We start from the raw sequence: 21,119 nt of genomic DNA, 5'->3' as shown, positions 1-21,119 counted from the left end.
GGACTCTGGAAAGAAGAGCTTCTGTCAGTTTTGCAGCTTGTGCTTGCAGAGGAATTTGCATACGTTGTCATGCAAATTGCCTGGCCACATTCATTGGAGGCGTGTACTATAAGTACTATGTCTTTCCCACATTGCTTCGCTGTTCATAAGGATTTCGTCCTATGTAACACTCCTGGTGGGGTGTCAGCCTTGCTCTCTGTTTGAACATCAGCTTAGAGTAATTACTGAATCTGCGCTAGGCAGATTTCCCTAGTGCAGTTAGGATTGTATTATCTGTATTGCCTGTTCTGTCTTGTCTTGCCTGTTGCCATTGTCCAGTCCCTACGGTGGTCGACAGGAAATGGTTCTGATCTCTGTTCTTGGAGTATAGCTGCTGCAGCGGTTGCTACCAGCTATCTCTTCTGTTCTGTCTCCTGGGATCGCGCTAGCTACTTTTCGCTAGCGCTGGGGATCCTTCTGTTCTGTCTCCTGGGATCGCGCTAGCTACTTTTCGCTAGCGCTGGGGATCCTTCTGTTCTGTCTCCTGGGATCGCGCTAGCTACTTTTCGCTAGCGCTGGGGATCCTTCTGTTCTGTCTTCTGGGATCGCGCTAGCCACTTTTCGCTAGCGCTGGGGATCCTTTTGTTCTGCTACTCTGTACCTGGATCGCGCTAGCCACTTTTCGCTAGTGCTGTGGATCCTATCTCTCGCTTGTCCCTGTTTTCGTGTGTCTGTCTTGTCTGCTACGCTTGCTGGAGGCTTGGTGAGGTAACCGTTAAGCAAGCGCTCGCGTCCTCTGTTTCATGTTTGTCTGTTAATGGTTAGTTAGGCGTGCTTGTCTCTATTGTGCTTATCACGTGGAGACCGCGCATAACCGCGTGCACTGTTGCGAATGAGTGCGGTGTTCGCGGTTAGCTAGCGTTTGTTGTTTTCCGTATATTCTCATTGTATTATTTGCTGTGCCTTTGCTAACCTCGTATTCTGTTCTGATCTGCCTTGTGTCACGTCTGGCGATCGCACCTCTCGCGATCGCGTTCCTATTTCATATCTGCTGTTGTGTGTGCGCGGTCGCGGGGTGGCGACTAGATTGGCGCACACACATACAATCTGTCCCTTTGCTCATTCTCATTCGCCTCTCTTGCGATTGCGTTCTGCGTTTCGTACAATTCCTGTCTGGCATTTGTGGAGGTATCGAGGATTGGTTCCTCTGCACTCCCCAGCGCCATCTGCCGACAGGAATTTTCCCTCTACAGGTGCGTAGCACCTTTTGCTGGGTTCCTGCAAATTATACGCTTGTGGAGGATTTCCGCCGTGTCAGCGCACGCGTTGTGCGCTGATCACAGGGAAAGTTCCGCAATCGTTCCAGTGGTGTACACATGAGAAGTGGAACGAAAATCATACATGATTTCAAACATTTTTTTACAAATAAATAACTGCAAAGTGGTGTGTGCATAATTATTCAGCACCCTTTGATCTATCAGTCAGTTGCCTATAGACATTGCCTGATGAGTGCTAATGACTAAATAGAGTGCTCCTGTGTGTAATCTAATGTCAGTACAAATACAGCTGCTCTGTGAGGGCCTCAAAGGTTGTCTAAGAGAATCTTGGGAGCAACAACACCATGAAGTCCAAAGAACACACCAGACAGGTCAAGGATCAAGTTATTGAGAAATTTAAAGCAGGCTTAGGCTACAAAAAGATTTCCAAAGCCTTGAACATCCCACGGAGCACTGTTCAAGCGATCATTCAGAAATGAAGGGAGTATGGTACAACTGTACACCTACCAAGACAAGACCATCGACCTAAACTCACAGGCCGAACAAGGAGAGCGCTGATCAGAAATGCAGTCAAGAGGCCCATGGTGACTCTGGACGAGCTGCAGAGATCTACAGCTCAGGTGGGAGACTCTGTCCATAGGACAACTATTAGTCATGCACTGTACAAAGTTGGCCTTTATGGAAGAGTGGCAAGAAGAAAGCCATTGTTAACAGAAAGCATAATAAGTCCCTTTTGCAGTTTGCCACAAGCCATGTGGGGGACACAGTAACCATGTGGAAGAAGGTGCTCTGGTCAGATGAGACCAAAATTGAACTTTTTGGCCAAAATGCAAAACGCTATGTGTGGCAGAAAACGAACACTGCACATCACTCTGAACACACCATCCCCACTGTCAAATATGGTGGTGGCAGCATCATGCTCAGGGGGTGCATCTCTTCAGCAGGGACAGGGAAGCTGGTCAGAGGTGATGGGAAGATGGATGGAGCCAAATACAGGGCAAACTTGGAAGAAAACCTCTTGGAGACTGCAAAAGACTTGAGACTGGGGCGGAGGTTCACCTTCCAGCAGGACAATGACCCTAAACATAAAGCCAGGGCAACAATGAAATGGTTTAAAACAAAACATATCCATGGGTTAGAATGGCCCAGTCAAAGTCCAGATCTAAATCCAATCGAGAATCTGTGGCAAGATCTGAAAACTGCTGTTCACAAACGCTGTCCATCTAATCTGACTGAGCTGGAGCTGTTTTGCAAAGAAGAATGGGCAAGGATTTCAGTCTCTACATGTGCAAAGCTGGTAGAGACATACCCTAAAAGACTGGCAGCTGTAATTGCAGCAAAAGGTGGTTCTACAAAGTATTGACTCAGGGGGCCGAATAATAACGCACACCCCACTTTGCAGTTATTTATTTGTAAAAAATGTTTGGAATCATGTATGATTTTCAATCCACTTCTCACATGTACACGACTTTGTATTGGTCTTTCACGTGGACTTCCAATAAAATTGATGCATGTTTGTGGCAGTAATGTGACAAAATGTGGAAAACTTCAAGGAGGCCGAATACTTTTGCAACCCACTGTATATACAGGGAATTGGTGTCAGACCAGCCCTAATAATCAAACCAATAAAAAAAAAAAGTTCAAGAAATGAACTAGAATTCCCAATACTATATTGAATAAACTGCAAAACTGTGCATACAATTGTATTTGCATTTGTATGCAAATTTGCATAAAGATGTATTTGCAGATATATTGTATGCAAATTTTTGCAGTTTATTCAATATACTATTGGGAATTCTAATTCGTTTCTTGAATTTTTTTTTTTATTAACCTCAGCTTGACTTACCTGGTGAGGGATAGTGTGATCCTTTGTACTATTTCTGGAATAAAGAGGACCTGCACATCCCTCTTGTGAGTTTCTGTCACTGGATCCATCTGTAAGAAACACAAACACTGACTAAATACATTGTCTCTATGTGATTATCAGATGATGTGGGGGATCTAGGTGTACCCTCTGTAGTGGCCTCTCCTTTACAAGAAATTAAAGTGTCCTGTTACCTGGTGATGTAAGGGGCGGCTGATTCTTCATCATGATGTCCTTGTATAGGTCCTTGTGTCCTTCTAAATACTGCCCCTCCTGCATGGAGAAATAGACAGTGACATTCTGACACCTTTTAAGAACCTGATTCATACAATGTTACCATAGAGAAACCTGTTACTGGATAATCTCCCATAATTCCCATCACTGTTCACCTTTCCCTTCAGCAAATCTGTGATCTTATTGTCAAATGTAATACTTGTTCTGCCATGTCTTTGGCAATGGGGACAAGAAACTAACATGGTGGACTGTCAAAGAAAACTGAACTGATTGCTAGCCGTCTCTCCAAAGTCATCATCACTCCTTTACAATTGTGTTTGTAAATACACAATAACAATGATCACTGTGGGCACTCCCAGAGTCCTCCTTACCTCTCTAGTTAGGTCTGTGCTTTCATAAAGACCCCACCTTCACTGTGAAGACCCATAAATGTTTCATGTCTTTTCCATTAAGAGATATGGGCTCTGAGTGTGTTCTGGTGGAGAAAATGAATTTACAGGCTACTCCAGACTGGTGCATAAAACAAAACTATCTGTGCTTTGATTAAAGGAACACTATCAATAACCAAGTGTTCTAAAAGCACAATGTACAAACAATGTCTAAGTAGCTGTGTGAGCATTTTCCTACTTTTCCTGTTAAATGTCAGAGGCAAAAGCTGTAATTTCTTGAGTGTTAGTTGTAGCTACATTGGTACAAATCATTAGCAAAGGGGAGTCTGTGCTTCATGCAAAATGTGACACAGCCAGTACTGGTCTCTGCATATCTCAGTATCTCAGATGACTACAGAGTATTTTTCTTTGAAAGCAAAAAAAAAAAAAAACCTTTAATATGAAAATCCTGCCTTGGTATCAGGTTTCACACACAATTACAAATGTTGCACATAAGATACATTTCCTCTGCTCTCAGTGCATTATTCTCCTCAGACGGCTCATACAGAGAGACAAAGAGCTGCAGTTTAAGATAGTGAGACATGTCACCTGCGAAAGGTATAAAGTACACACAGGGTTAACAGATGTAGGGAGAGGGATTCCCCTCTCCTCCTCATGATGCACTGGTCTCACCCTCCATCAGTAAATTGTGAAAGTCATTTAATAACATTAAAGGAAGAGATAAGCAGGGGGAGTTATACAGCAGTCTTTATGAACACTTAAACTATTCCCATCCCAGTTGTTAATTGATAGTGTTCCTTTAAGTCACAGTTCTCCTAGGAATACTGTGCTGATTATCTCAGCCTTATTGTAAAACTTGCAATACACAGTTTGGTTTGGTCACTTTGACCAAATATGACTGTGATCTATTGACCCCATAATATTTGATCAATAAACTTTCAATTATTTTGGTCAGTAATTGGACTGGAAGAGTACTCCGGTGAAAGGTAACATTTTCAGTTGGTGGGTGAAAGGAGTAACAGCAAGATGTGGGTGGCTGGGCAGCGGTATAATCAATTATTTATCATCCATTCTCATGGAAACTTAGATCGTGTACAGCATTGGTCACTTTCTCCGATCAGGGACAGATCAATCAGGCCACTATGGTCCCTGTAAAGCCTGGTACACCTGTTCAATTGATTGGAAAATAACTGACCAATTTTACCAACTCTATCTAGTATGAGGGTTAACCTACACAATCTGCTCATATTATACAATATCTGTTGACCCTCATACTAGATGACCTGGCAGCTGGTTAATCAGACTGTCAGGTAATTGATCATTATTTTGCTATGCTGATTAGCTCTGTGCATAGATCTGAGGGCCAGTGCACACCAAAAAGCACTAGCGTAATCGCAAACGCTTAAAGCTTTTTGAAGTGATTTTTCTAGGCGATTCTAGGCATGTGCAGAGCGATTTTCTAATCATGCCTATCAATTTTTGGAGCGTTTTTGTGTAGTGTTTTTTATTTTTTGTTACAGTAGAGCTGAACAGCTTCTGTGACAAAAACGCTTGGAAGATCCTTCTGTTCCAGCGCTTTTCAGTGCGATTTTCAACTTTCCTATACTTAACATTGAGGCTGAATGGCATCAGAAATCAGCAAAAATGCTGCAGGACCCACGTTTGCATTTGGGAAAAAAGCTCATCGCTCTGGTGTGCTCCATCCCATTCAAATACATTAGCCAAGCGCTTTTCAAATCTCATTTTAAAAAGCGCTCAGAAGCGCTCTTGGTGTGCACCAGCCGTTATTCTGATTGTGGGAATTCTGCTTCCCGTGGAGCAAGAAAATCACCTAAAGGTAAATTATAAGGGTGCTGGCCTATTTAGGGGACCTAGCAGGAATCCAAATAGGGCGGGAGCAGTTCTAATTACAGCACCCTCCTACAGCACAAAGCATCGTGTTTGGCTAAATAGTGTGTGTATAGTTTACTACAACCTATTGGAAACCTAGCAGTTCCTGAGGTTGCTGTCCACCCAATTACATTAGCTGAATTTCCCTATGAGGTTCCCTGAAGTTGCACCATTACAAAACTCTTCCCTAAACACTATAAACAACTCCTCAATCTAACACACCATCCAGACTACTGTTAAGTCAAACTGCAGCCCAGTTATTAACTTTGTACATCATATACTGTATACATACTTTGCAGGATTCCATATAGTATTGTCTTTTGAGTGTTTACAGGCAGGCCTGGATTTACAAGACAAGACAAGACAAATAAAATTTATATTGCGCTTTTCTCCTTGCGGACTCAAAGCGCCAGAGCAGAGCAGCAGCCACTAGGGCGCGCTCTATTGGCAGTAGCAGTGTAAGGGAGACTTGCCAAAGGTCTCCTACTGAATTAGTGCTGGCTTACTGAACAGGCAGAGCCGAGATTCGAACCCTGGTCTCCTGTGTCAGAGGCAGAGCCCTTAACCATTACACCATCAGCCAACTGCTTACATCACAGGAGCCTATAGGCACAGATGGCCTGGCACCCTAAACTTCCCTCTTCCTGAACCTACAAAACCCCCCAGAACCGCACCACAAGTGTGCTGGCTGACCCAGCTGTCACTTCTCTCTAAGTTCCCTTGCCCGTCATAGGAAGCTACAGGTGCCCCTTAGTATTAGGTAGCTAGCCCAGAGCTATCCTCGGTATTAAGTAGCTAGAGGTGCCTCCAGGAATTAGGAAGCTAGAGGTGCCACCGACTGAAGGGAGGTCTGGTTAGTGGAATGCAGAGAGCAGTGTGAGTAGCCTCCCATTTACACCCCACTCAGGACTCTGTATAGGGAAAGAGGCAGGCAGGGAGGAGCGTGAGACATATTTCGATCATCAGTCGCCTGTGGGCATGTTCCTACAGTGCCTTATGGTAAATCCGGCCCTGTTTACAGGGTGCCTGAAGCCAGACCAAAGAAAAAGTTAGATGCCTCAGTATAAGGAAGCCTCGGAATTGTCCAGAGGTTTCACCAATCTTTCTACGACCTGCCATTACTGCACTGGAACCCTTAGAAAATATTCAACCATGATGTTGAACGCAGTGCTCACGGCCACACGATTCTCCATGTAAAAGCACGGATGCACTGCCTGGGTGCAAAGTACGGCCTGCGCTATCATGGACCTGCTCGTGCTGCACAGTGTTTTGTTCCGTGCACAAGTGGCTCCACGCTACTGCGCATGTGTGAACCCTACTGGCGCTTGTGCAGTGCAGATAAGCTCATACAGAGGGGAGCATGGCCGCAAATCAGAGGAAGCACAGAGGATGATGAGGATTGGATAAGCCTCTGGAGCATCCTTCTACTAAATATAAAATAATATGTGTATATCTATTATTATGTATGAATAATAAGATAACACAAAATAATACCTTGCTAGCAAAACTGGGCACAGGTGGTATCTGAGCAGAATGAGCTGTTGTTTCCTGAGGTAAGGAAGGTGCAGACAGAGCAAGGGACAACAAGGTAAGAGAAAGAATAAAAAGAGACACAGAGAGTGATGTGTGTGATAAGATTACCTTCCTTGTTGCCAGTGCCAACAGAATATTACACTCTGTGCAGCCTGCCAGTATCAGCAATGTCTCCTAATTCCTATTACACCTTTAACCTGGAACTTCCTGTTTGCAAGTCCCTCCCCCTTCCTGTAAGTGCTCCATCTAGTGAAGAATAGAGGAACTACAGCCACATTTATCTATTGTGGTTTGTGTCTGAGAGGAACAGAAATTTGCCTTATTAAAAATAAGGTATTTGAGATTATTCAGGTTGGAGTGAGCATTTGCGGTGTCCCACAATGCATCACTGCTGAATATGCAAATCATCCCTGGAGGTGTGTTTAGCCATCAGGGACAACAAAGGGGTGCTCTGCATATTCAGCAGTGATAGATTGTGGGATGTGGCCTTTTCACTGTCCCCCAAACACAAAATGTATAACTTATAGATGTAGATCACTGCACTTTTAAATATTGGTGGCCCACATATGGAACAGCAGTGCTGGCACCACCCATCTACATGAAGCCAGCGAGCAGTAATTCGCTGACTTCCAATCCAATTCTGCATCAGGTGACACTGCTGTCCAACTGCCCGGCAGGTTGTCACCTGGGTATGCTTCACTGTCTGGCGCACAAAGACGTTCTTCAGGTACCGCATGACTGAATGGCTGCTAAAAGTTCTCCTCTGGGCATGATTGGTGGGAATGAATACCTAGATTCATTGTAATGTTTTTTTAACATCATTTTATGTATGTTCCGGCCCTCCAGCAGTCTCAGTATGTTGACCCGGCCCTTGACACAAAAACGTTTGGGGACCCCTTTCATAGAAGGTGGCAGGTGGGCCCCTTGACACCCACTAGGCCCCAAGCACCTGCCTAGGTTGCCTAGTGGATGATCCTGCTCTGCTGAGAGGCACTGGATTCAGGTGTGTGTGTGTGTGTGTGTGTGTGTGTGTGTGCGTGCGTGCGTGCGTGCGTGCGTGCGTGCGTGTGTGTGTGTGTGTGTGTGTGTGTGTGTGTGTGTGTGCGTGCGTGCGTGCGTGCGTGCGTGCGTGTGTGCTTCCCAGCCCTTCTAGGCTATTGGCACGGCCCTAGATAAAAAGTTATGCGTAGTGATGACAACTGGAGGAGAGTGTCATTGGATAAATAAGAACAGATCATGGGAAGAAATCTGAGGGGAAGTTAAAAGTGAAGAAGAGATGTAGTGGTCATACTTGTAAGGTGTCAGACAGACAGGCATGAAGAACAGGTGATGCCTCAGTCTGCTGTAGCTGAGATATACATAGCAGGCTGCCTCAGGTGATGCCTCGGTCTTCTGTAGCTGAGATATACATAGCAGGCTGCCTCAGGTGATGCCTCAGTCTGCTGTAGCTGAGATATACACAGCAGGCTGCCTCAGGTGATGCCTCGGTCTTCTGTAGCTGAGATATACATAGCAGGCTGCCTCAGGTGATGCCTCAGTCTGCTGTAGCTGAGATATACACAGCAGCCTGCCTCAGGTGATGCCTCAGTCTGCTCTAGCTGAGATATACACAGCAGGCTGCCTCAGGTGATGCCTCAGTCTGCTCTAGCTGAGATATACACAGCAGGCTGCCTCAGGTGATGCCTCAGTCTGCTCTAGCTAAGATATACACAGCAGGCTGCCTCAGGTGATGCCTCAGTCTGCTCTAGCTGAGATATACACAGCAGGCTGTCTCAGGTGATGCCTCAGTCTGCTCTAGCTGAGATATACACAGCAGGCTGCCTCAGGTGATGCCTCAGTCTGCTCTAGGTGAAATATACACAGCAGGCACGAAGAACAGGTGATGCCTCAGTCTGCTCTAGCTGAGATATACACAGCAGGCTGCCTCAGGTGATTCCTCAGTCTGCTCTAGCTGAGATATACACAGCAGGCTGCCTCAGGTGATGCCTCAGTCTGCTCTTGCTGAGATATACACAGAAGACTGCCTCAGGTGATGCCTCAGTCTGCTGTAGCTGAGATATACACAGCAGGCTGCCTCGGGTGATGCCTCAGTCTGCTGTAGCTGAGATATACACAGCAGGCTGCCTCAGGGGATGCCTCAGTCGGCTCTAGCTGAGATATACACAGCAGGCTGCCTCAGGTGATGCCTCAGTCTGCTGTAGCTGACATATACACAGCAGGCTGCCTCAGGTGATGCCTCCGTCTGCTCTAGCTGAAATATACACAGCACTCCACTGCAGTTCACACTCATTATAACGCATGCGTTATGCAACGGACCACTGTGAACCGAGCTTTAGGGGTCGATCATGGGGTGGTTTGTTACTGAAGTTTGTGATTGGCAGTGCGCCACTGAGGGTCTTAATACAATACAATAACATTTCTATAGCGCTTTTCTCCCATAGGACTCAAAGCGCTTAGGCTCTCTCAGATTCAGTAATTGGTAGTAGGATGAAGTATTCACACAACAAAAGTTATATTTCTGCAAATGCCAAACTGAACAGGTGGGTTTTCAGTCTGGATTTAAACACGTCCAGGGATGGAGCTGTCCTGATCTGTTGAGGTAAGGAGTTCCAAAATGTAGGGGCAGCATGACAGAAGGCTCTGGGACCAAAAGTTTCCAAGTGGACTCTGGGTATGACTAGATTATTAGAACCTGTGGATCTGAGAATGCGAGGATTGCTACACAGCTGCAACATATCTTTCATGTATCCAGGGTCCAGATTATTCAGGGATTTAAATGTCAGTAGGCCGATCTTGAATAGGACCCTCCACTCTATAGGTAGCCAGTGAAGGGAGTGCAGGACTGGCGTTATGTGGCAGTGACGGGGTTGGTTGGTTAGCAGTCTGGCAGCAGTATTCTGTATCAGCTGTAGGCGGTACAAGACCTTTTTGGAAGGCCAGTGTAGAGTGTCTTCCAATAAGAGTCCTGTTACTGAGGTCTGTCACTTCTAGTTTAGTCAGTTAAAAAGTCATATAACAGAACAAATCAACCTAGGAAACGCTGCCATGCGTATGGAACAAATTAGATAAGGACATCACCTTAAAGTACAACTATCGAAGTTAACTAAAATTTTAAATGCTACATATATTTCTTGTAATTACTGGCAAATAGCAATACAAAGGCTTTTTTTCATCTTTTCATTTCTTAGGTGTAGAAAATATGACATTTACAGAGAACAATTTTCACTGTGGGAATTACTATGGAGGATTGTATCCAGCACATCCAGCATATAGAAACAATCTTCACTGGCAGTAATCCTATAGGCCCATACACACGTCGGATTTCCGCGAACGACGGGTCGTTTGAACGTCTTGTCGTTCCATCGTTCGCCCGCTAAATCGGGCGTGTGTACGTCGTTCGCTTGATAAGGGTGAGTTTGAGCGATCCGCCGGGCCTTATGACTGAAATGTCTTCAGAATGACAGAAAGCAGAGATATAGCATCAAAATAGTGTGTAAATAACTCATCAGCTGCAGCTCTGTGTGCCTCAGTCTCTGCTGTGCATCTGATTCACACAGATCTAAAGTAAACAGTCAAGATTACAGCCAGAAAGAGCTCCTGGTGTAGTTGAAATCTCTCTCAGTTGTTCTCATCCGATCTGTGAGAATGCAGTGTGTGTGGGCAGGGCATAAACAAACCGTAAGTCATTCGCTGTGAATAATGACAGGGAAGTGGCACCTATCTACATGGTACAGTCCTGGTATCAACACCGACTCAAGAAGCAGGGCTCTGATACACAAGGCCTATCCTTCACACAGGCCAGTGATAAGAGACTTCTGAAAAGCCTTTTATTGTTACTGGCTCTATAGGTATGTTGGGTTTACAGAATGACAGGTTCTTTGATAGTTGTCCTTTAAAGGGGACCTGAAAAAAAAGTAACTTGTCTCTGGATAGTCCTGAGGCTTCCCCAATCCTCTTATGTCCCTCTGTTCCTGCACTGGAACCCTTAGAGAATATTCAACAATAATGTTGAATACAATTATTAGTATTATTTAGTATTTATATAGCGCCAACATCTTCCGTAGCGCTGTACAGAGTATACTGTCTTGTCACTTAACTGTCCATCAGAGAGGCTCACAATCTAATCCTACCATAGTCACATGTCTATTTATGTATCGTGTAGTGTATAAAACAGAAGAAAAAGCTTGAGGCACTGTAACTTGCAAAAAAAGTGTACCTTTACTCAACGGTATTCAGACAGCGGGAGTGCGGTGGGGGTGACAAAGGCCTGACAGCCGTTTCGCTAAACAATAAGCTTCCTCAGAGGCCAGTGGTATCAGGCCTTTGTCAGGCCTTTGTCACCCCCACCACACTCCCGCTGTCTGAATACTGTTGAGTAAAGGTACCCTTTTTTGCAAGTTACAGTGCCTCAAGCTTTTTCTTCTGTTTTATATACAAGATATTCACAAAGATGTGCACGTAGCTTTGGGTAATACTCCGGTAGTGGAGCCAATCTACCTCTGATTAACATCTAGTGCTAGTAGCTTTTCTCCCTAACCTACACGTATCGTGTAGTGTATGTATACACATAGTCTAGGGCCAATTTATGGAGGAAGCCAATTACCGTAACTTATCAGTATGTTTTTGGGATGTGGGAAAAAAACGGAGTGCCCGGAGGAAACCCATTTAGACATGGGGAGAACATACAAACTCTGTGCAGATAGTGCCCTGGCTGGGATATAAACCGGGGACGCATCACTGCAATACAATGCTCACAGGCACACTCCTCTCCTGCGCAGAGTCGCCTGTGCACAGCTTTTGCTCTGAGCTACTGTGCAGGCGTGAACCCTACTGTCACCTGCACAGTGTGGCTGTGCTCATACACAGAGGAGAGCATCGCAGCAAAGAAGAAGAGGGTCCCAGCAAGAAGCAGAGGGGCCCAATGAGGATTGGGGAAGCCTCCGGAGCATGCAGAGGCTTCCCTCTACAATGAAAAACAAAGCAGATTGAGAGCACCAATAGTGCAGTATGTCAAACCAATTGGTCATAAGAGTAAATACAGTATATGAGAATATACTCACAAAGGGGGGAGGTGGGGAGATTAGACCCGACCCCACTCGGGTTAAAATGTTGCTCTCCGTAGAAGCTGAAGAAAGGGGGTAACACCCCTTCACCAAAGGTGGGCACTCAGAATAAACAATTGTTCAAAAGGGAGGCGCCAAATAAGGATAAAATAGTTTAAAAATGTTTATACCCTTTTTAAACGGTTTTTAACTATTTTATCCTTATCTGGCGCTTCTTCAACAATGGTGAGTTTTTAACCTTTTAAAATAATGGCAGCAATGACCAATACGCAGCAAGTCCCTTCCCTCATTGGACAGTATCCATCTCTGAAATATCGCATCTGGGTGCAGCAATCTAACAGAAACTCACCATCTCAAGAAAAACACTTTTTATTTCCAAAAAGACAATTAACCTTATTCACATAAAAAAAAAATTAACTTTGAAATCATGACACCATTCGTATTTAACTCATTAGGAGCTTCAATAGAGTTATCTCATTTGAGATAAGCGCACTGCTCTTTACTTCAGGTGGCAGAACTCGTTGTGCTGTAAATTCTTTGGAATGCTTTGATGCCTCTCTGCAGAGCAGAGGATATAGAAACTGAAAGCAGAAGCCCTCTGTTATTGTTTCACACTGCCCCCTAGTGACAAGTGGCCATAAATACACATTGCAGCAGGACTATGGTATTTAGTAGCAAACAAATGTAACAAATAAAAAAGCCTCTAAATAAATTGGCTGCGAAAGGGTTAAACAGCTTTAGCGGGAATGTCTTTTCTGATGTGCAATTAAGTTGCCTTTCTCTGTAAAACATTTTCCACATTCCAAACAGGAAAACGGACGCTCGCCTGTGTGACTTTTCCAGTGTGTGCGAAGGTGCGCTTTTTGTCTGAAACCTTTCCCACACTCTGAACACGAAAAGGGGCGCTCACCCGTGTGACTCCTCTGGTGTATAAGAAGGTCTCTTTTAAAATGGAAACCTTTCTCACACTCAGTACAAGGGAAAGGGCGCTCGCCTGTGTGACTTCTCTGGTGTGTCAGAAAGAGTTTTCTGTGAATGAAACCCTTCCCACAATGTGAACAAGTAAATGCAGGAACACCTGTGTGAATTCTCTGGTGTTTACGAAGTTCTGCCTTGTCAAAGAAAGATTTCCCACACTCTGAACATGAAAAAGGCCTCTCTCCTGTGTGAGTTCGTTGGTGTCTGAGAAAACTTCCTTTATTAGTGAAACTTCTCTCACACTCTGAACACTTAAACATGTGAACTTTTGAAGTACGCTCATTTGTGTGACTTTTTTGGTGTGTAACAAGCCCAGCCACATGAATGAAAGTTTTCCCACACTGTGTACACAGGAAAGGACGCTCACCAGTGTGAATTCTCCGGTGTCTAACAAGGTCTCTCCTCTGAATGAACCCTTTCCCACATTCAGAACACGAAAAGGGGCGTTCTCCTGTATGACTTCTCATATGCATAGTGAGGTTTTCTTTCCTATTAAAGCTTTTCCCACACTCTGAACATGAAAAGGGGCGTTCACCTGTGTGAATTCTCTGATGTGTAATAAACTGTTCTTTCCAAATAAAACTTTTCCCACACTCTGAACATGAAAAAGGACACTGCCCTGTGTGGCTTTTCTGGTGTCTAAGAAGGTCTCGATTGCGAATGTAGCATTTTCCACACTCTGTACATCTAAATGGCCGTTCAGTTGTGTGACTCTTCTGATGTGTAAGAAGCTGTCCTCTCCAAATGAAGCATTTCCCACACTCTGGGCAAGAAAAAGGTTGCTCTCCACTATGCACTCTCTGATGTAAAACCAGAAGAGAATTCATTGTAAAACTCTTGTCACATTCAGAACATGGAAATCTCTTATCTCCCGGAGGTGTAACAGTATGTGATGTAGAAGGAGAAGATTCCCCATAAGTACTGTGATCTGGTGATCTATTTATACCATGATATCCTGGCTGGATATTTGGGGTAACAGGATGTGATGTGTAAGAAGATTCCTCAGGTTTAGAGGGATCTGGTGATCTCTCCTTATGGTAAAGTCTGTGATGTGTATTTTCAGTAATGGGGGTTCCTCCTGGAGAATGTTGTGTGACGCCATTATCATCTGCATTCGCATCCGGCGGGGAGATAAGACGTCCCTCTGAGGTGTTGCTCACATTCTGTCCATCTATTGTGGAGATAATAATAGTTATAGAACATGCATTCTCCTGTGTACAGGCAGCAGTCATGTATGTGGCTCTAGCAGTGATTGATGTCACCAAGCTCTGGTGTGTGTGACAGGAGTGCTGGGGAAGAGATAATGGGGTGCACATCTCTTCCGGTCAGAGGGGTTTACCCACCAGCTGTCCCCCAGCACTGAGCTTTTCCAATTATCAAGGATAGTACAGTGCTACTAACATGATGCTATACTGAGGAATGGAGATGGACCTTTCATATGGTGTACAGTATCTCCTCCTCATTTGTTGGTATACTATGATGTTATACTGAGGAATGGAGACGGACCTTTCATATGGTGTACAGTATCTCCTCCTCATTTGTTGGTACTATGATGTTATACTGAGGAATGGAGATGGATCTTTCATATGGTGTACAGTATCTCCTCCTCATTTGTTGGTACTATGATGTTATACTGAGGAATGGAGATGGACCTTTCATATGGTGTACAGTATCTCCTCCTCATTTGTTGGTACTATGATGTTATACTGAGGAATGGAGATGGGCCTTTCATATGGTGTACAGTATCTCCTCCTCATTTGTTGGTGCTATTATTATTATTTTTAGTATTTATATAGCGCCGACATCTTCCGCTGCGCTGTACAGTGTATATATTGTCTTGTCACTAACTGTCCCTCAGAGGAGCTCACATTCTAGTCCCTACCATAGTTCTATGTCTTTGTATGTATTGGGTAGTGTATGTATTGTAGTCTAGAGCCAATTTTTAAAGGGAAGCCAATGAACTTATCTGTATGTTTTTGGGATGTGGGGGGAAACTGGAGTGCCCGGAGGAAACCCACACAGACACGGGGAGAACAAACAAACTCCTTGCAGATGTTGATCTGGCTGGGATTTGAACCAGGGACCCAGCACTGCAAGGCAAGAGCACTAACCACTATGCCACCATGCTGCCCGGTGATGATGATATACTGAGGAATGGAGATGGACCTTTCATATGGTGTACAGTATCTCCTCCTCATTTGTTGGTACTATGATGTTATACTGAGGAATGGAGATGGGCCTTTCTTATAGTGTACAGTATCCCCCCCCCCCCCTAAATTGTTGGGAACGTGATGCTATACTGAGGAATGCCGGTCCGGCGCTGGTTTCATTGGCTCCTGACCCCGTGATCACAGTGAGCCAATCTCATTGGCTCACATTGATCACAGGGTCAGGAGCCAATGGGTGAGCAATGGGTGAGCGGAGCAAATGGCGAGAGTGGCAGATCCGTGTGGCGATTGGTGGGTAGGATTCGTTTTTTGGTACCAGCAGTCTCTGATCATAAAGGTGCCAGAGACTGCTGCTACGCAACTGGTTAAAATATGCAGACTGGAATATTTGCCTCTATCTTATACAAAAAATATTATCAACAATAAATTATCGTCTGTTGATGAGGATGACCTCAGGGTACCACAGAAGGTTTAGATGCCCCGAGGGTGGCCAGACTTCCAGTAAGATGTAGTTCCGCTAATGTGGACAACATGACAACAGTGCTTGATACAGTTTTTCTAAAGTAGAGCTTTTCTTAACCTCATAAATGAAGTATGTTCTCTATGGTGATTAGTATGTGAAAGGGCTACTTACCTGGGTTCGTCTCTAGAGAAAATTCCTCCTTTTTAATTGGCACCGTCATCTGACCTGCTGCTTTGGGCAGTTGTAACTTCCTTAGATTATTCTCTTCATGTTTGATTGTCGTCATCATGTCACCCTCCTCCATAGGCTGCTGATCACCCTTCATATGAATCTCTTCTTCTTCCTCTTTAATTGACTTTCTATGACCCTCCTCCGCTGACTGCTCACCCCTCACATATATATCTTCTTCTTCCTCTTTAATTGACCTTACTTGACCTTTATCTGTAGATTGCTGATCACTCCCCATATATGTACCTTCTTCTTCCTTTTTAATTGCCACCATAATTTTCCCATGTTCTGAAGGCTGCTGATTACTCCTCATATATGTCTCTTCCTTCGTAACCTCGATTTTAACATAAATAGGTTTGTCAACCTAAACCAACAAAATAAAGAAAAGATAATGTGAGACCTACCAGTAACATCTTACGTCTTTCCCTGGAATCAAAGAGATAAAACCCATAACCACAAAAAGTAGAGTATCCACTCAAACCTCTAACACAGAAATCGTGTTGGATCAGTATGCACCAAGTTCAACCAACCAAATGGATCTGCACAAATGACTGTTGTCTCAAAATGCTTTATTACTGGACATATCTATGTTAAAAGGTCCTTACTAGCTGCAGTTTGTCTGGTTAGCCTATTAACATGGTAATACCCAGTAATAAAGCATTTTGACATGACGGTTATTTGCGTACATCCATCTGCTCCTAATCCCACTTTCTCATTGTGCAGTGACTTCGTTGGCCACCAGGTGGAGAGGCGATCTCTCATGGGTGATCTCCTGAGATAATTTGGGGAAATAACATTAAATACACCGAATGTAACAATCTCATACTGATTGAATGATGTTACTTTTCAGTTCTAGACCCTCAGCTCCTCCTACCTGATAATGTTGGGGGGTGGTGTGACCTTCCTGTGTACAATCCTGAGAATAAAGAGGACCTGTATGTCTCCCTGGTGGGTTTCTGTTAGTGGGTCCATCTGTAGGAAACACACACAGACATTGTTTCTATGTGATTATCAGATGATGGGGAATCTAGATGGACCCTCCATACTGCTCTCTATTAGAAAAAGTGAAAGTTTCCTCTTACCCAGTGATGTGAGGGGCAGCTGATTCTCCATCATGGTGTCCTTGTACAGATCCTTACATCCTCCTAAACACTGCCCCTCCTGCATGGAGAAATACACAGAGTAGATTATATTGACAAAAACATTCCATAAAAGGCAGGGTCTACTAATTATAGTATGCAGGTTGAAATATAAATGTCAGTTTTGACCGTGCAGAGTAGTATACCTTTTTACCAGAGGAATACTCATATAAACCTCTTACACGCACGCACGCACGCACGCACACACACTATATTTTCCCTTGTTTCTTTGCACCCCTGTGCAGCCCTTATATTTCCATTGTTTCCTTGCACCCCTGTGCAGCCCTTATATTTCCATTGTTTCCTTGCACCCCTAGGCAGCCACTGAGTCCTTCCCCCAACCGTTACTGCTTCTATATGTATCTGTGCAGCGACTAACCCCCCACCCATTCTTCATTCCTGACACCAACCTTATCCCCTGACCTACCCCTTCTATGCCTAACGCTATCCTTATGGCATAAGAGGATAAATATGGCAGCCTTCCTATTCCCCTCACTCTAGGTTTCCTTTTATACTAACCTTATCACCAAGCAACCTCATAGGGAAGTTCCGCTAACATGATTGGGAGGACAGCACCCTCTCAAACTGCTAGATTTCAGATAGAATGTAGCAAACTACGCCCCCACTATTCGACCAATCACAGTGCTTTGTGCTGTTTTTTCGGTCGTCCTGTCATTCCTGGGCCATCCCCTATTGAAGTTATTCGACCGGCAAGGATGACTACCTCTTCGGCACTCCACAGGTGGCCTTCAGGAGTAATCGTGTCCCTGAATACTTCAGAAAACAAGTGCATTCATATTGCACACACACGAGTTCTAGCTTGAGTATGCACAGTATGGATGGATGCACTCATCCTCTGAAGCACTTGAATGCTCAGTATGGATGGATGCAGTCATCCTCTGAAGCACTTGGGTACGTGAGGCTGACCGAGGGGTACTGGCAGAATTTCAATGGGGGATGGCACTGGAACGATAGGACGAACCGAGGACCAGCACCGGGAAGGCTCTATGGCATACATGTTAAACTCTGACTCGTGGTCCAAATATGGCCCTCAGAGCCATTAAATTTGGTCCTCAAGTGGTTTTCCTATTTTGCATTATGTTTGGCCCACTCCACACCACCAGGGAAGCTATATTGGGAGTTAAGTCCTAGAACACCAGGGAATCATATGGGGGAGGTAGGGGGAAAAAGCACTAATTACTAGGGAATTGTATAGGGGAGGGTGGGGGCCAGTAGACACCAGGGAACTGTAAAGGGGTGGGAGGACCACTACTATAGACCAGGGAACTGTATAGCAGTTGGAGGGGGGCAATTAGACACCAGGGAACTTTATAAGGCATCCAGTAGACATTGGGGTTGTCCAAGTGTTCAGTCCAAGTGGGTAAATCCAAGTATTCTGCTTTGGCCCACTTTGTATTTGAGTTTGACACCACCGATGCTCTATGGTATCCAGAGAATTCCCTCTACATACGTATGTATCTAAGCTAAAGCGAGTTTCCTCCCTTCATGTTTGCTTTAATGGATTTAAATACGATAAAATATAACAATATGTTATTATTACCTCCAGTACTGCCAGTTCCAGCAATGTCGCCTCTCTACTTCCTGCCACTTCTCTAATCCCGAAATAGTGTCTGCAAGTCCCACCTTTTCCTGTCTGTGAGAGCTCCATCTTGTGGAGAATAAAGTAACTGCAGCCATCATTATATTGTCTTTTGTTGTGTTCTCTTGATCAACCCAGAGCCCTTGCATTGTGTGTAAGCTTTCTAGTTTTCAGAGCCTCTAATTCACTGCACAGTGTTCTCCAACCTCGGGCACCCTGCAGTGTCCACACAAGCCTTGTAAAATGCTCTGTAGACTGTTCCCAGACAGTGTTCTACTGATTGCTGATCAGTCAAAAAAAAAAAAAGCAGGGACTGCTTTATTGCACTTCCTACTGTAGGTGCTGATAAAATAGAGGACTTCCTCCTGTAACTGCTGAGAGATTACAATACTTCCTTTTGCAACTGCTGAGAGAATACGGGACTTCCTTCTTCAACTGCTGAGAGATTAGGGAACATCCTCTTGTAACTGCTCAGAGATTACGGGACTTCCTCCCGTAACTGCTGAGAGATTACAGGATTTCTTTCTGCAACTGCTGAGAGATTATGGGACTTCCACCTGGAACTGCTAAGAGTCTCTGGGACTTCCTTATGTGACTGGTAGCCTCTGACAGAAGTAAATATTATTCTATCAGCTCTTGTCTGAATGACCAGGAGGTGTCACAGAAATGTATAGATGACATATCCCGAGAGAAGATGACCCCTTCTCCTCCCTCACTTGTTGTGATGTCATGTGTACACATTGCTGCAGTCAGCATTTGTGTACCAGAAGGATCAGTGCTAGGACCAGTTCTTTTTCTAAGCTATCAACTGTTTAAGACCTCCTTTTACAATATCAGATACTACTCATAAGCACAGAGACATATTACAAAGGCATCTTGACAAAATGGCATCAGAATAGTTTAAAGGACAACTGTAGTGAGATTAGAGGGATGTGTAAGCTGCTATATTTATTTCCTTTTAAGCAATACCAGTTTCCTGGCTATCCTGCTGATCCTCTGCTTCTAATACTTTTAGCCATAGACCCTGAACAAACATGCAGATCGGGTGTTTCTGACATTATTGTCAGATCTGCATGCTTAGCATAGATTAGCTGCATGCTTGTTTCTGGTGTGATTCAGACACTACTGCAGCCATATAGAGCAGCAGGGCTGCCAGGTAACTGGCATTGTTTAAAAGGAAACACATATGGCAGCCTCCATTTTCTTCTCATATCAGTTGTCGGAGTCCTTTAAAAACAGAGCAGGCACGGTTCACCAGAAGAGGCAGCTGTTTAGACAACACAAATATACACACGTTTAGTTAAACGTACCATTAATATTCATGGCTGCCAGGCAGTATAGCTTCCAGACCATTCCCAAAATGTGTAAACCTGAACAAAGGACAGAGCACTCAGAGGGCTGTGAATAGCAACAAGCTGTATTGGAGTATAAGGATACACACACAATGTTTCGGGCGGAGCCCTTCCTTAGAGCCCTGAGGAAGGGCTCCGCCCGAAACGTTGTGTGTGTATCCTTATACTCCAAAAACGCTTGTTGCTGTTCACAGCCCTCTGAGTGCCGTGTCCTTTGTTCACTTTGGTCTATCGATTCAACATGATTGGTGTACCTGTGGGATGCAGAGCACCGGCTGGCCAGTTTATTATCAGTTAACCTGAGGTTGGGAAACCTTTGCTTTTCAAAATTTGTAAAGGGGGTGAGTTTCATCAATGAAGTTAATGCTGTCTGTGTATGTCTGTGTCATCCATGTTAAAGTTGACCTGAACTCTTGCACAGGACAGAAGGAAAGCTTAGAGAAATGCTACCTGTATGCATTTAGAGAGTGCAGCCTGTCTAATTCCCACCTGTGACTAAATACAAGTTGTAATTTCATTCCTCAGCTGTGTCAGGTGACTGCCATGGTAGAGAGCTAATAGGTAAACACAGGATGTTATCAATATGGCTGCTTCCATGAAAGCAGGAAGTGTACACACTGCAGATTATTGCAGGAATTGTATCAGCTGTAACAAATACGTGTTTTTCTTTAAAGGTTATTATGCTGTTGCTAATCTTTTAGAGCAGAGAGGAAGTTCTGAGTTCAGGTCCGCTTTAAAAAAAATTGTGCTGTGTGAAAGCAAAAACTCCCCTTGCACAAACCTTTGTGCTAGTGTTAGTTGCCCCTCCCATTGTTTCTGCTCAATGACACGGTCATTGAAGTATGCCAGAGCTAAAATATATGAACTATTGATCCTTTTTATCTCTTTCCTGCTCTAATAAGCCATTTTCTGCTAGGAAAATGTTTTATGGTTGTAATTCCTTATCAGTGAGGGTTGCACTG

The 21,119-nt window shown here is 44.3% G+C and overlaps 1 protein-coding gene across 1 annotated transcript in view; it reads right to left on the bottom strand.

Moving 5' to 3' along the window:
* Positions 1-18,874, bottom strand: part of LOC137536884 (zinc finger protein 852-like) — a 34,278-nt gene extending 15,404 nt beyond the window's left edge. The window contains exons 1-5 of the mRNA XM_068259066.1: positions 18,767-18,874; positions 17,149-17,227; positions 16,941-17,038; positions 16,010-16,430; positions 3,103-3,191 (exon numbers count right to left, since the gene is read on the bottom strand). Of these exons, the coding sequence (XP_068115167.1) occupies positions 3,103-3,191; positions 16,010-16,430; positions 16,941-17,038; positions 17,149-17,227; positions 18,767-18,874 (795 nt within the window). The remainder of the gene's footprint in view (positions 1-3,102; positions 3,192-16,009; positions 16,431-16,940; positions 17,039-17,148; positions 17,228-18,766) is intronic.
* Positions 18,875-21,119: the final 2,245 nt, after the last annotated feature.

Source organism: Hyperolius riggenbachi, chromosome 10 (genome assembly GCF_040937935.1).
Source record: "Hyperolius riggenbachi isolate aHypRig1 chromosome 10, aHypRig1.pri, whole genome shotgun sequence".
In the NCBI taxonomy this organism is placed as follows: domain Eukaryota; kingdom Metazoa; phylum Chordata; class Amphibia; order Anura; family Hyperoliidae; genus Hyperolius; species Hyperolius riggenbachi.
This window is presented reverse-complemented; position numbering and strand designations above follow the sequence as displayed.